Source organism: Adiantum capillus-veneris, chromosome 30, assembly GCF_014529385.1.
Source record: "Adiantum capillus-veneris isolate H3 chromosome 30, ASM1452938v2, whole genome shotgun sequence".
Taxonomy (NCBI): domain Eukaryota; kingdom Viridiplantae; phylum Streptophyta; class Polypodiopsida; order Polypodiales; family Pteridaceae; genus Adiantum; species Adiantum capillus-veneris.
The window spans coordinates 88548317-88563964 of NC_140960.1; the positions used below are offsets into that span (position 1 = coordinate 88548317).

Below are 15648 nucleotides of genomic sequence, written 5' to 3' on the forward strand. Positions count from 1 at the left end.
GGACACAATGCCTGCTTCACTCTACCTCGTTATTGGACTTTTTGTTTGATGATTCCCCATATGAACATTGGAAAATACAAGTAGCTATTTATTTAATTTTTTTATCCCCCAACTTGCAAACTAAAGCCGAGGATAAATTGTCTCAAATGTCTTTCAGGCTCTCTCTTGCATTGGGGCATACCTACAAATTGAGGACACAATGCCTGCTTCATTCTACTCTACACAGGCTATTGGACCTTCTGTTTGATGACCCCCCATTCTAACATTCAAAAATATAAGTGGCTAATTTTGATTTTTTGTAATCTCCAACTTTCAAACTGAGGACGGGCATAAATTGTCTGAAATGTCTTTCAGCCTTTCTTAGCAGTTCCATAAAAATCTATAGCCATCAGTCATATTTATTTGAATATCTAACCGGCCGTTTGTGTGTACCTTTGTACAAGAGCATTGGAGCAAGATGCCTACTGACCACAAGTGAATACGTCCTGTAAGACCAACAGTATATGAAAGCCCATTGCTTTACTGTACTCGACAAATCCACTTGTCACCTTCTCTAGTGTCGATTTTTTGCCTTCGGTTATCTAGAAAGTATCTGCTTTTTTAATGCTTGCATAGGCTACTGTACGTTGAAGATTGTGGTGAATGTCCTTACCCACTTCTTGACACATGGCTGTGTTTCTTTGCAACATATGCAGGAAATCAGGAGGAGCCCATGCAAAGGCAATTTCTTCTAGAATCATGCATTCCAAAACGTGTGAATGTTACTGCTGAAGTGATACTTGGTGGTCAAGCTCCTCTCGCTGTGCAAGAAATGAGTACCCCTCGGAGGCATGGGATGCCCATCAAAGACAAATCAACTAAACCACGGGCGCTCAACATCATCTTTCACATACAATCTCCATTCTCATGGCATCAATGTCTTTCGCTTTTTCTAGCATACCAGCAGCTCCATAGATATTTGCCATGAGGACATAAGCTGACTCATCACTTTTATTGATCCGAACAGCCTGTTCAAAGGCCCATCTTCCCACATTGACATCTCCCCATCTCATGCAAGCAGCCAAGGTGGCATGCCAAGCTCCGGAACTATCAGAAGATGGCATCTCTTGAACCACCCCTACCGCTTTTTCAAGGTGCCCTGCACGACCAAACATATCAATCATACAAGTGTACAACTCTAAGTTTGGCTTCACCCCATATCTGGTGTTCATACTCATGAAGTGCATATGACCTTCCTCTACCAGACCTAAATGGCTGCACCCACTCAGCACGCAAGCGAACGTCACTATATCTGGAGGAATGCCTTCTTGTTGCATTCGTTCAAAACACCTCATTACTTCCTCACTTTGCCCCTGCTGTGTATATCCTGTTATCAACGTATTCCAAGTGATCACATCCCGAGAAGGAAGCTCCTCGAGTGCTTGTTGTGCCATTGCAAGCGCACCGCACTTTGAGTACATGTCCACAAGAGCATTGCCAAGCACAATGTTACTCTTCAGCAAGCCTTTCTTTGCAACCTCCTCATGAATCTCTATCCCTCTTTTAAGAGCTCCCAAGATGCCACAAGCTTTCAAGATGCAAGCAAATGTCACCGCATTCGGACGAATGCCCTCACGTTTCATGCGTTCGAAACAAGTCCAGGCTTCTTCGCCATGGCCCTGATGAGCATAGCCAGCAATAAGTGCGCTCCAGCAGATCACATTCCGAGAAGAGAGCCCCTCCAATGCAGCTCGCGCCTTTACAAGATCACCACATTTCACATACATATCTACTAGAGCAGTGCCAAGAACATCATCGTTTTGCAGCAGCCCTTCTCTTGCAATCCGGTCATGTATTTGTTCCCCAAGGTCTATAGCTCCCAGACAGCCGCATGCTTTCAAAACGCTAGCATAGGTCACAGCATCGGGAGAAAGGCGTTCACCCTGCATGCGTTCAAAACACGTCACAGCCTCTTTGCCCTGCCCTTGTTCGGCATATCCTGCGATGAGTGTATTCCAAGTGATAGCATTCCGAGGAACAAGTTCCTCAAGGACATCCTTTGCCTTCTTGAGAGCACCGCACTTTGAATACATATCCACAAGTGCATTTCCAAGGACAACATTGCCTCTTAACAGCCCCTGTCTAGAAATCTTGTCGTGAACAACTTCCCCCTTGTCAGCTGCTCGTAGGGTGGCACAGGCTTTCAAGATGCACGTAAAGGTCATTGCATTTGGGGTGATGCCTTCGCGTTGCATGCATTCAAAACACTTTAATGCTTGCTCAGCTTGACCGTATTGGGAATATCCCGCGATGAGCACACCCCACGTAATTACATTCCGATGAGGCAATTCCTCAAGTAGATGTTGTGCTTTTGCAAGAGCACCGCACTTTGCATACATATGTATTAAGGCTGTGCCCAGCACGACATGTTTTCCTAGCATTCCTTGCCTTACAATCTCATCATGGATTTGCTTCCCCTTGTCAAATGCACCCAGCTTGCCGCACGCTTTCAAAGCACAGGCAAAAGTCACAGCATCTGGCAAAAGACCCTTCCCTTTCATTTGTTCAAAACAAATCAAAGCATTTTGGCTCTGCCCCAGTCGAGCATATCCGGCAATCACAGCAGTCCAAGAGAAAACATCTCTGATATCATGCATGTCAAGCAATTCTTGTGCTTTAGCGAGCGCTCCACATTTGGCATACATGATCACCAAGGAGTCTGAGCATTCAGCTAGCAAACCCATTGCCAAGATAGTGTCGTGTATTTTAGAACCGCGGTGAAGGTCGTTGCTTGTGGTGCAAGTCCTGAGTGAGGACAGAAAGGGAGCAATGTTGCGAATACCGTTCTTTTGAGTGCTGAGAAAGCCATCAGAAGCGGAAGTTTCATTGAGGGGTGGCCCTGCAACTGAGGTTGCTTGTGTTGGGAAGAGGGAACCCCTGCGTCTCTTCCCTTCCCTAAACGCAAAGGGCGTGATGGAGCAAGGGTTACACATAGCATTTTTGGACTCATCCTCTCGAGCTTGCAACCTCTTCTCGTGTATGCTCTTCGGCAATGCGGTACTGCAAAGTTCATGAATATTAGCAGCCATCGAACTGACCGAATGAGTTGGGTCGTTTATTGGCACTACTACAAGAATGTGGCTAGATTGAAATCGGACGATATATTGCAGGGTCCGAGAGCAGCGAAGAAGGGTGTAGCAAAGACGTGGCAACCCTGGATTGGCTAAAAACTTTGCATCAGTTTTTGGAACCCACCAGCTCTATGGGCGACCTCGGACGAAAGAGATTTCCACACACTTTTCAACGAGAAAACCGGGCGAGCCTTGAGCTTTCTACCTCAGCCGTTTGATCTAGCCGCTGCGCATTACCAGGTTGCTAACAGAGGAGCGACATACTTCGTAGTGTGAATTGCAAAGCCTTGAAGTCGCGCTTGTTTGTGGGACAGATGCGGGCGGTCTGAACAATCCCTTAGATCTTTTGGACTACTCTCAAAGCTCGTTTCTCATCTTCTATGGTGCCTTCTCATGCTATAGTAGAAGACTCCTATGTGAATAGAGTCTCTTTGTCTCTGGTGCTTTCTTGTGCGATAGTTATGTTGAATGTAATCTCTCCTTCAGCAGTGCCAGCGTCTCTTGGATGCCTTGTTTGGGAGCGCTTTTTTCTTTCTTTTGTTTTTGTTTTTCTTTTATTTTTCCCATTCAATTAAGCCATGGGATCTAAGAGGGTTGGTAGTCCTCAGGTTTAATTGGCATGGACCTCCCCAATGGGGATCAATGGTCCCTGTCAAAAGGCGCGGATCTTGCTATAAGAAAAATCTGATTGCCATATGAGCTACACATAAGATGTGATCCGAATGTGATTCCCGTGTGATCCAGATGTGATGCTTGTGTGATCCACAAAAATGTCAAAATCAGAGATTTGCTTTATATGTTTCATTTATGCATCACTTATCTACTCTTGGGATTGACAATGATGACAAACGGCTGATGTTGCCTTGTACTTGTCTTCCCACAATGTCTAGGTGTGTTCTAATACATCTGTCTTGTTGGATGGTGGCAGATATAAACTTTAGTCTTATTCTATAGAGGATTCGTCGCCACAACCATCAAAATGATGTACTTTGATCATTGTTATGAATAAAAATGATTTTGCATATATCAATAATGTTTTATTGTATTGGTGTTATAATTTAATTATACAATTTGTATATTAAAGGGGACTTTTTATTATAAACACACACACACATATACATTCTATTCGGATCCATTGTGGAGACGGTTTTGGAGTGGGGGCTATCCGCGAACGACCTTTGACGCTCAACCTTGTTGGCAACCAACTCTTCAACGCCCGATAAATACCTAATATCCTCCCCCCCCTTTCCCTATTGTTTTCTGCCACCACACACACACGTGTGCACACACACATACACACACATAATAATGGAAATAGAAAAAATTCATCGATTGTGCATACCTCGTCCATTTGTAGGGATTTACGACTAGTGTGCAAAGTAGAGCCTTCTTTTCTCCATGCAATCGTTGTGTACACATGGTAATAATGCTTATTGTTGGTGTGCGATTAGTTCATAGGTGACAGTGTGCCATTGGTTTTTTGCTTGGTGTATGATTAACACAGACTTAGAATCTTAAATTATTCCCATTGCCGAGACGGCCTTGGATGCAACTTACATTCACACCGTTAATCACCATTGGGAAAAGGATATCAATTAAGCTTGTGGGTTGGCAGCCCTCTTGGACACAAATTGTACTGTAAAGTCCCCCAAGCAAAAGTAAACTAGGACCCATATGATGGATCATAGGCATCCTACTGTTGTCAACTGTTGATCCCACCACTCAGCTTCATTAAAGATCCTCTAGGATTTATGGGGATGTGTATGTGTACACCTTGTGTGTGTGTGTGTGTTTGTGTGTCGGTGGGTGAGAGAGAGAGAGAGAGAGAGAGAGAGAGAGAGAGAGAGAGAGAGAGATTGGTTTTTGGTTTTGCGTCTCTTAGTGTTGGAGTCTTTCAATGGGGCTTCAAATAGTGAAGACCACAAGTAATCAATTTATTTTTGGCAGTGTAGCAAGATATGAGCTACATCCAAGATACCATTTACTTTTTCTAGTTTTGTGTGAGGTGTCCCTTCCAACCAATATGATGCCTATGATAAGTCTCCAACTCTATTTTGATAAACTAAGAGAACCAATGAACATTTCCCTTGATACACTTATCCTTAAGCATGAATCACTGATGAAGGGTTGGTTTTATTTCACATCATGGAATCTAAGAAAAAACCATAACCTAACAATCGATATCCTAGTTTTTATACTATACACAGACACCATAGAATCGTGAGTCTCACGTTGCAGATCCTCAAAGCAAGAGGTGTAGACCATTCAACTTCACCATATCCTACAACATTACACATCCAAACAAAATTCAACTTGAAAAGTGCATACTCTAGAGCAATTAACCTTGGCACTTTTTACCTCATAGCTTTCACAGGCATAGCTATCAAGTTTTGCTAATGACAAAAAAATTTAAAAAATATATTTGAAAAGCTACTTGACTTTTCGGATCCTCCTATCCATAGAATATTGTCGTAGTGGCATCATTTATTCACACCACTTTACTTTTGTTTTCTAATTACTACCACATTGTGAAAAACATCCAATTCTTTTATTAGTTTATGATGAGTTTATGACACATGTTCATTTCAACACCCTTTCAAACATGTTGGAAAGCCTAAACGCCATTAGTGAGTTAGGCTATGGATGATGCAGCCTTAAGCTCACCATGATGCTAGGATTAGTGTTAGAGCAATAAGATTAGGGTTAGGGTCAGAGCTTAGAGCAAGAGAATTAGGGTAGAATATAGATACAAATGATAGACTCAAAAGTGCGATTGATTCATTAGAGAACAACCTCTTAAATAGGCTTGATTCAATAGAGAATAGCCTCTTCAATAGGATTAGTGCTTTACAATCATTGGCTAGAGAGGTTGCACCCTCTTTTCATTGGACCATCTCATCATCTATCCTTTCCTAGGTGGCTTTCCCATCCGAGCCACGACTTGGGTTTACCCCAACAATCGCCCCCTTAAACCAAACTTGGGGCTTTTACAAAAATTTCATGGTTTATGGTGACATAGTTCCTAGGTCTCTTGTTGGATACATCTACAAAGTTCTTGTGATGTATCATGGCAATTCTCACTGAAATTTAGCAATTTGTGGTTCTCAATTGGATATATCATGGCAATTCTCAACGGATACAATGACCGTGGTTCAATTGGATCCTACATGTAGGGTCTCATGAGATCCTAAAGCTCATACAAAGCTTCATGTAAATAAAAAACTATGTGAAGAGGATATTTTGATGTCGTTTTCTTCATAGTTGATCTGCGTCTTGATCTTCATATTGTGATATGTGCTCTCTATCTTCATCTTCATGTCTTCATGCTGATGAGATCTTCTTCATTGATATCATTGGTCCTAAATTTGAAGGATGCAGCCTTCATGGATAATGATGTAGAGTGTATACCAAAAGTGATGCTTGTCATGTGAGTGCTCATGAGAAAGGTCTTACCTTGACATTGCAAGGAAGTGTCTAATTCTCGTGTCATAACATAAAATTTTGCATACATATCAAAGTGAGCTTTTTGCATAATATTGCAACAAGAGTGAGTGTGCTTGAGCTTCCAATTTTCTTGAAGCGTTCTTCTTGATGTCCAAGCCATAGTGTGCTTTGGGGTCGTGGGAACCAGAGCTTCAATTGGGGTGATCTCAATAAAAAGATATTATAATAAAAAACAAAAGGCTTGCAGGTTAGCATTGTGACGAGGTAATGTGAGCAAGAAGAGCACATGGCCATCAGACAATGGAGTAGGTGATGACAAGCCAAATTGAGAGGGGTCCACCAACATGAGGGTAGTAGGTGATATTGGATGAGCTGGTAGGCCTTGGAATATGATGGCGAGCATGGGCTAGCCAAATCAGGTGTTGATGATAGTGTGATAACGCAATAACCAATGGGGTGTCGACTCTCTGTTGATGGTGCTCCTCGGCATGGAGTAGGTCTGCAAATCAACACGAGCACAGGCCTCAAGGAGTAGATTGAGTTGCAAACATGCAGGTGCTTCAAAACAATTCACCACTATTTTGAAGTCCGCCAGCTACTAACTCAAATAGCTTCCAATAAGAAGCCAATCACCTTCATAAAACTCTTTCAAGAATGATTCAAGTAGATGATTAGTCATGCAGACATTGTTACCTTTGACATGAGAGATAGAATAGAACTTTATGCCTACATCATCTCCCTCATCAATCATTTGTGACTCATCTTCATACCTTGCCCTTGATAGCATATCTGCCACTGTATTGTCTTTACCTGCAATGTGCTTAAATTCGGGATTTAAGGACTTAATGTAGGCAATCCACCGCAACATAGGGATGTCTGGCGTTGAGCAGCTTGTAATCATCCCAAGAAGTGGTAGACAATCTGTTTCTACAACCACACATGCACCAAAGAGAAACACTTTACGTTGTTGAAAGTGTATTTTACAGCTAATCCATACGTTAATTCTAATAGATCGTACAGAGTGAAAGCAATACAAATTATCATCATGTGGATTATTCATCTAGGATAACTCTAGTATATGCAAAATATATATATGAGAGAAGAGAAGGGAAGAGAAGAGAAGAGAAGAGAGTTTCCCTCCCAAGCCCTATTCTTGCCCGTAGGCAATAAGGATACTGCGGGGAGAGATGTACCTGTAGCAAGGAGAACCTAAACTTTGTAGAGAGGATGAATTACTAAGAGTGAGAGAGATAGGTTTGGTTAAGGAGAGGAGATTAGATATATATATATATATGTGTTGGACTAGAGATGAAAAAGAAAACAACAAGAAATCAAGAAAACATCAATGTAGAACACATCTTACTTGACAAACCCTTCGGCACCATTATTGATGGAGAGAGAAGAAGAGTGGAGAATTCAACTTTGATTGATATGCCAAGTCCAAGAACTCCTTTGATTAGAGTTGATATTCCAAGGATTGCGTGCAAGAATGGCTAGTCTTCCTCTAGAAGAAAGTGTAGGCTTAGGCTTATGTTGATGGCTAAGTACAATTTGGCATTACTACTCACTCCCTCATGAATTCCTCTCATCAATGGCTTGAATGCTTGAGTGGTTTTCAAGGAAGAAGAGGTCCCCTTTTATAGGTGAAGGGAACCCCCAAGGGTTTACACAAGAAGAGAAGAGCCAGTGTGAACAGAAACTGAAAAAGTTGGAAATGAGCTGTCCTTGCATGATGTGGGCAGACTAGGGTCCATTATTTTGATCATATCTCCTCATCCGTGGCTCCAAACAAAAAAGTAAAACTATGGGCAGAAACTTCAGCTCATTACCTACGAATTCCTTTTTATATGCATTTTCCAATTCGGATTATAACTTTGTGTAAAAAAATCATCAAAATAGGGTACAGTTTTGGCAGCAAAAGTCTTCTTGTGGTCCCCTTAGCCTAGACTTTTATTTGATTCCAATGGACATCTCATGCCATATGAAAGCATGACATTGCTCCTTGACAAAGTTTTGTAATCATGCTTGCAATAATGCATTAAAATAAGTGTATCTTTGAAATCATGCCACCTAGTGTCCCACTAGGATTTGATTCCCTCCTAGTAGCTATTCAAAAAGAAATATAAGAAAAATATGAAAAATACATAGAATATATATAGATTGGAAATTACCCTACATATAGGATCTAGATAGGGTGTGAGAAATTAATGAGATGGTAGAAAGAAAGAATCAATGCTTTTTGCCCCAAGTTAAAGAGGCGGAGCTATAGACGCTTTTCCCATAGTACTTTTTGATGGTAAAGTAAGAATACCTTACCCTTGAGATAAATAATAGGATGAGATAGAAAGCTTATTGTTATACTTACATATGCATATGTACATTATAGGAAATATAATTATGTATCTAAAAAGTTACAAGATAGATCTTGTAGCATGCGTTCCCACTATGTACGTGTCACACGACAATGCATGGGTCCTTACTATATTAATCCAAGGAGTAATACATTTTTACCACCATGACTTATTAGCCATGAAAACTTCCTTATATGGTATTCAATTCTAGAAGATCCAGTTTAACATGCCTCTGCGCAGCCTGTATCATGTTAGAGGAAACAACACTATGTAGAAAACTAGTACCAAAAAATCCCAAACTGTATGCTTTCGAGGCAGAACCCCCCATCCCCCATTTTTTAATGAACAATATGTGTTCGCGGTAGGACATCTCACAACTTTATGAATCACCAGAGTAATATTTTAACAGGCCAGGCGGCATCCTTTGTAAAGCAAACCAATCAACAAATATCCCATACCCCCAATATCTAAGGTGCCACCTCTCTTTTTTAAAATAGTGAGCTGTTTAAGAAGAGCTCTCAAAACCGAAAACAGTAGCGGGATCAATGAACCGAGTGTTATACCATTCAACCATTTAATGCCACACACTGTCAAGCTTAGCCACCCACATAGTGGGCCTCACCAAGCTAAGCCACAAGGTATACCTACCTGTATAAGCACGGGTGCTTATATCACTTTTAGACCAATATGTACAAAGGAGAGAAAATCAAAATACCAAGCCCAGTATACATTAACCGACCTGTAAGATAAGTACTACTGTGTGTGTGTGTGTGTGTGTGTGAAGCATTGGGGCATTCAAAGCCCACCTAACATTTTTAACCACAGTATCACTTTTTGGGAATTTCTAGTGGGAACCCCCCAAAAATAGGATGTAGGGGAAGTCAAAGCCTAAGAATTGGGCACCCCTAGCAAAACAGGATGATTGGTCTAAACAAGAATTCAAGAGGATACGCATGAAAGCATATGGGTACTTTTTGAGGGATGGTTACTTGTGGAAGCATCCTAAACAAAAGGGTGCTACACCACAACGGGTTATATGTAAAAAAGAGACTCAAGTAAAGCTCATGCAAGAGTTTCATGAGAGTCTATGGGCTGGACACAGGGGTGTGTGGGCAACCTTCTCCAAGTTGAAAGAAAAATACTTGTGGAAGGGTATGTATAAAGATGTATATCAATTTGTAGAGTCATGTGTAACTTGTCAAATGTATTCAAATGTCCGACATCGTGATGGATGCACCCTACATATCCACTAGCCATGGACTATAAATGGGTTGTGGATCTAGTCACAATGCCTCTAGGACTCTGGCAGATGAGATACTTGGTTCTTGCACGAGAGGACCTAACTAACCAGGTTGAAGGAAGAGCATTAAGAGCTAAAACCACAGAAGCTGTGTGCAAATTCCTTCTTGATGAGGTGATTTGCCGTTATGGTTGTGTGGAAAAGATCACTGTAGATAGAGGTGAGCTGGATGCTGAGAAAGCAAGGGAGTTCTTTACCAGATTAGGAATCAAGATTTCTCTTACCACAGCTTACAACCGTGAAGGCAATGGAAAGAGTGAAAGAGGGCATCCTCCTATCATCAAAGCTTTGGCTAAGGATTGCGAAGGAAGAGTTGGTGAGTGGCCAAAAGTGTTACCATATGCTTTATGGGCTGATTGTACATCACATAGCTCAGTAAAACTGGCTACATGCCTGCGGAGCTAATGTATGGTCAAAAGCCAGTGATGCCGATTGAAGATACAATTCCCACATGGAATGTACTACCTTGGCAAGAGGGGCTTAGCAGGGAAGATCTCCTTGCATTGCGCATAAGGAAACTAGAGAGAAGACCTGGAGACATTGAGGCTGCAAAAGAACAACTCAAAAATGCAAGATTGAAAAACAAGCAACATCGGCTCAGGAGCAAAGCAATTGACAAAGGTGACTGGGTTTTAGTGTATGATAGTAGCCTTGATAACCAACACACAGTCATACGTAAGTTTCCAAAAAGATGGTTTGGACCGTATGTTGTAAAGCATGTGCATGAAAATGCTACGTACAGCTTGTCTGAACTAGATGGTACAGAAGTAAAGATTTCCATTGCAGGAAAAAGGATCAAAATGTTTAAGAGAAGAGGTAACAATGATGCAAAAAATGTTGACGAGAAGGAAGAGCAAAACACATGTGAAGATGAATCTTTGGAATCATCCAGTGAAGAAGAAAGCAAGGAAGATGTACAAGAGGACTGATCTTACAACAAAGAGAAAATGTGGCACATACCGGAGGATATGCAGGTTTAGAGGGGGTGGATGTCGTGTTGTGACACGTACACAGTGGGAACGCATGCTACAAGATCTATCTTGTAACTTTTTAGATACATAATTATATTTCCTATAATGTACATATGCATATGTAAGTATAACAATAAGCTTTCTATCTCATCCTATTATTTATCTCAAGGGTAACGTATTCTTACTTTACCATCAAAAAGTACTATGGGAAAAGCGTCTATAGCTCCGCCTCTTTAACTTGGGGCAAAAAGCATTGATTCTTTCTTTCTACCATCTCATTAATTTCTCACACCCTATCTAGATCCTATATCTAGGGTAATTTCCAATCTATATATATTCTATGTATTTTTTATATTTTTCTTATATTTCTTTTTAAATAGCTACTAGGAGGGAATCAAATCCTAGTGGGACACTAGGTGGCATGATTTCAAAGATACACTTATTTTAATGCATTATTGCAAGCATGATTACAAAACTTTGTCAAGGAGCAATGTCATGCTTTCATATGGCATGAGGTGTCCATTGGAATCAAATAAAAGTCTAGGCTAAGGGGACCACAAGAAGACTTTTGCTGCCAAAACTGTACCCTATTTTGATGATTTTTTTACACAAAGTTATAATCCGAATTGGAAAATGCATATAAAAAGGAAGTCGTAGGTAATGAGCTGAAGTTTCTGCCCATAGTTTTACTTTTTTGTTTGGAGCCACGGATGAGGAGATATGATCAAAATAATGGACCCTAGTCTGCCCACATCATGCAAGGACAGCTCATTTCCAACTTTTTCAGTTTCTGTTCACACTGGCTCTTCTCTTCTTGTGTAAACCCTTGGGGGTTCCCTTCACCTATAAAAGGGGACCTCTTCTTCCTTGAAAACCACTCAAGCATTCAAGCCATTGATGAGAGGAATTCATGAGGGAGTGAGTAGTAATGCCAAATTGTACTTAGCCATTAACATAAGCCTAAACCTACACTTTCTTCTAGAGGAAGACTAGCCATTCTTGCACGCAATCCTTGGAATATCAACTCTAATCAAAGGAGTTCTTGGACTTGGCATATCAATCAAAGTTGAATTCTCCACTCTTCTTCTCTCTCCATCAATAATGGTGCCGAAGGGTTTGTCAAGTAAGATGTGTTCTACATTGATGTTTTCTTGATTTCTTGTTGTTTTCTTTTTCATCTCTAGTCCAACATATATATATATATATATATCTAATCTCCTCTCCTTAACCAAACCTATCTCTCTCACTCTTAGTAATTCATCCTCTCTACAAAGTTTAGGTTCTCCTTGCTACAAGTACATCTCTGCCCGCAGTATCCTTATTGCCTACGGGCAAGAATAGGGCTTGGGAGGGAAACTCTCTTCTCTTCTCTTCCCTCCTCTTCTCTTATATATATATTTTGCACATGCTAGAGTTATCCTAGATGAATAATCCACATGATGATAATTTGTATCGCTTTCACTCTGTACGATCTATTAGAATTAACGTATGGATTAGCTGTAAAATACACTTTCAACAACGTATAGTGTTTCTCTTTGGCCTAGAAAGGCTCAATGAAATACTTCTATCACTGGATCCCATCATACTACCTCTCATAGACTATAATTTTTCTTTTGACGTAAGCGTAGTTATCTTGCTATGAACCAAGAGGATTTGTGTTGGGGTATAAAGCCCAATGTGGTCGCCTAGGTAAGTGGGCGGGCCGCCAGGTATGTACACATATTCTTTTGTTAAAACCTAATAGGAACTCACTATGCTCTACACATTACAGTAGAGCGAGTTCACCATATCGTCGTGCTCTTCTTCTCGCACTCTCTCTCGCATCGCACTTCCGCTCGTACTCCTTCAACTGGTATCAGAGCTCATATCGAGGCTCGGGGCAGCACTGCAGGAGGCTAGAGTCACCAGCTCAGATTGGAGTGAAATTTGAGAGGCGAAGACACGGCCCCAAATCCTGTGGGCGAGCCCAAAGGGCTCGGAGTTCTCAGAATTTCATTCTGAGGTCATCTCGGCCACCGTTCGGCTTCGACAAAGGTCTGCGCAGGCCATTTTCGACTACGTGGTCTCGACGGGTGCATATCCGACTCTACAAATTTGGGGTTTTCGGCCTACGACTGCAGGTGTTGAGGATATCGACACTCCCAGAGTGTTGATTTGTGGCTGTCTACACATCGAAGGACGGCTCACAGTTCTTGGAGGCGTGTCACATACGACACGAGCGCATCTATACACAGACTGTAGGCGACATCCACTAGTTCATCAGGTAGCTTGTGTTTGCTGCTTGATATTCCAGATTTCATCCTAACATTGCAGGTACTTCCACATGGGATGTATTGTCAGAGATGATGTATGTCTGTTGAGGGTTTGCTGGCTGTGAGTCACGCAGCAAACAACCGCCGCAGCGGTTACAACATACAGTGGGAAATTTGTGGATGTATGACTTTGTGGGAAGTCTATGTACTGTCAAATTTACTGCAGCCTTTGTTGAGGGTCGAGTGAGGTTTTATTGAGCTGGGATGGAAAAAGAAACCTTCAATGCCACTTGGTCCTTCACTAATCCTCTTTTTGAGGATTCAAGCTTACTTTTACCTAAAAAAATGTTTGTAGTAAGCATAAGAATGTGAAAAGTCAAGTCTCCAGGGTGCAAAAAACACTCTTTGGCATAGTCAGAGTCGGGTTGCTAAGCCATAAAATGAGCAAAGCATTAGTCCCAAAGCTTCAAGTCATAATAAAACTCTGTGCTAAGAGTCGTAGTTATTAGGCTTACGCTCAAGTTGGAAGAGTTGATCATATCTAAGTCATGTCACTCATGCTGGATGAGATGACCATAAGAGTCAAAGTCTATTAACTTACAATTGGTGGAGTGTCGTAGAGTCCAACACTCACGCATTGTGCATGATAAGATGAGAGCACATATGCTCGCCCATGAAAACCATTCTAAAAGGGGTGCCAACTTGCAAAGCCATGTCATATGATTTTATAGCTACACCATCTTTCTGAAGAACCCCTCAAAATATTTCTTGCACAACATATTGTTTTACATGCATTTTTGTGTATGCATAAATAGGATGTCCATCATTGGACATATGCATTAGACACTCTATTTTCCTTCCACCTATGCACCTTGAGTGGACTACAACAGGCAAACCAATGTTCCATCATGCTACCCTTTCCTATTTGCTGCCTTTTTAGTTCCATATCTATTAGCAAATAATCCCTTGAGTACTTTATTAATATTTCCCATGCTAATAAGTAGTCCAATAATGTGCGTATCCCAAAGGCACTTTTTTCCACTGGGTTTTTTCCCTTTGGTCATGCAGGTATTAGACCCTAATTTAGAACCTCATCGTTCTACTTCTCTTGTACATAACTTTCATAAATAAACAGAAGCCTCCTCATTATGCTATTACAACGGACAAATGCGACATCATCTCTCACATCAGACATATTTGGACCAATGAAGATGCAACAATAAATTGAACCTCATCAACAAATTCAACGACCAATGAAGACAATCAACATCAACTTTTCAATAGTGCCCAAAGACGGGCACTAAAATCGAAGGGGGGGAATGTTCACTGAGTCAACGTTAGTTAACAGAAGCTGCTAAAGATTGAAGACGTACAGATGCACATCAAAGATCAAAGTGAAGAAGTAGTAAAGATTGGAGTAACATATTTTCCACGTTTTCCCAAAATGGTCACGTATTGTAAATTCCCGATTTATTTCAAGCCATTGTAATATTGTTAATGTGTTATGGGCTCAATGGGAGTTCCAAGTTGTAAAGAACAAGTCAGTTACTGTGCCTAGGTAGCAGATTCAATAAGTGGTGAGCCCTAAAGGCCTTGGGGGCCCGGAAATTGCACATTTTTACCCTAGGTACATAAGGCAGTGTGTAAAAGAAATTAGGGTTCTCAAGCTCATTTGTTGAGAGCACTCTTTGGTGAGAGCTCTTGAGGTGTGTGGCTATGGAGTCCTTTAGCTTCTTCTTGCTCATGAGACTTGATTAACACTAATCAATGATTCATTCTCTTTCACTATGTCTCTCTCATGCTTCTTATGATTGCCTATGATGTTTAGATTAGCTAGATATTAACTAATTGGTGGTTGATTCCGCTCTAATCTTGTGTGATTGCCCTCTTTTGCTTGTGTGCATGTAGGTTTGATTGGAGTATGGTGCTCGATAGATCTATGTGTGTGTGCTTGCCATTAGTGTGTTGCATGATAGGATTAGTGTTGTGTTCATCTTGCAATCGTAGTGTGTGTGATTGGGTTGATTAGAGGTGAAGAGAAGTGGATGTGGAGATTGCCCTTCATTGCGGCTTAGCTCCTCCATGGGCCGAAAAGCTCACCTCGTAAGTTAACCATTTGTGATTAGCTCACTAACCGTGTGAGTGTCCATGCCCTAGCCGGGTAGCTCATCCCTCCGGATTGATAATTTTGTTGGTCATTGGAGCTATTGCAATGATGGG

At 41.2% G+C, this 15648-nt stretch overlaps 1 protein-coding gene across 1 annotated transcript; it reads right to left on the bottom strand.

Moving 5' to 3' along the window:
* Positions 1-271: 271 nt before the first annotated feature.
* LOC147418364 (pentatricopeptide repeat-containing protein At2g33680-like) lies at positions 272-3113 on the bottom strand. The gene has a single exon (XM_086507173.1). The coding sequence runs from the start codon at positions 3066-3068 to the stop codon at positions 879-881; it is 2190 nt and encodes a 729-aa protein (XP_086363299.1). The 5' UTR covers positions 3069-3113; the 3' UTR covers positions 272-878.
* Between the last annotated feature and the right edge of the window lie 12535 nt (positions 3114-15648).

Excerpts from the sequence above, each read along its gene's own strand:
- LOC147418364 (XM_086507173.1), bottom strand. The coding sequence starts at position 3,068 with ATGGCTGCTAATATTCATGAACTTTGCAGTACCGCATTGCCGAAGAGC.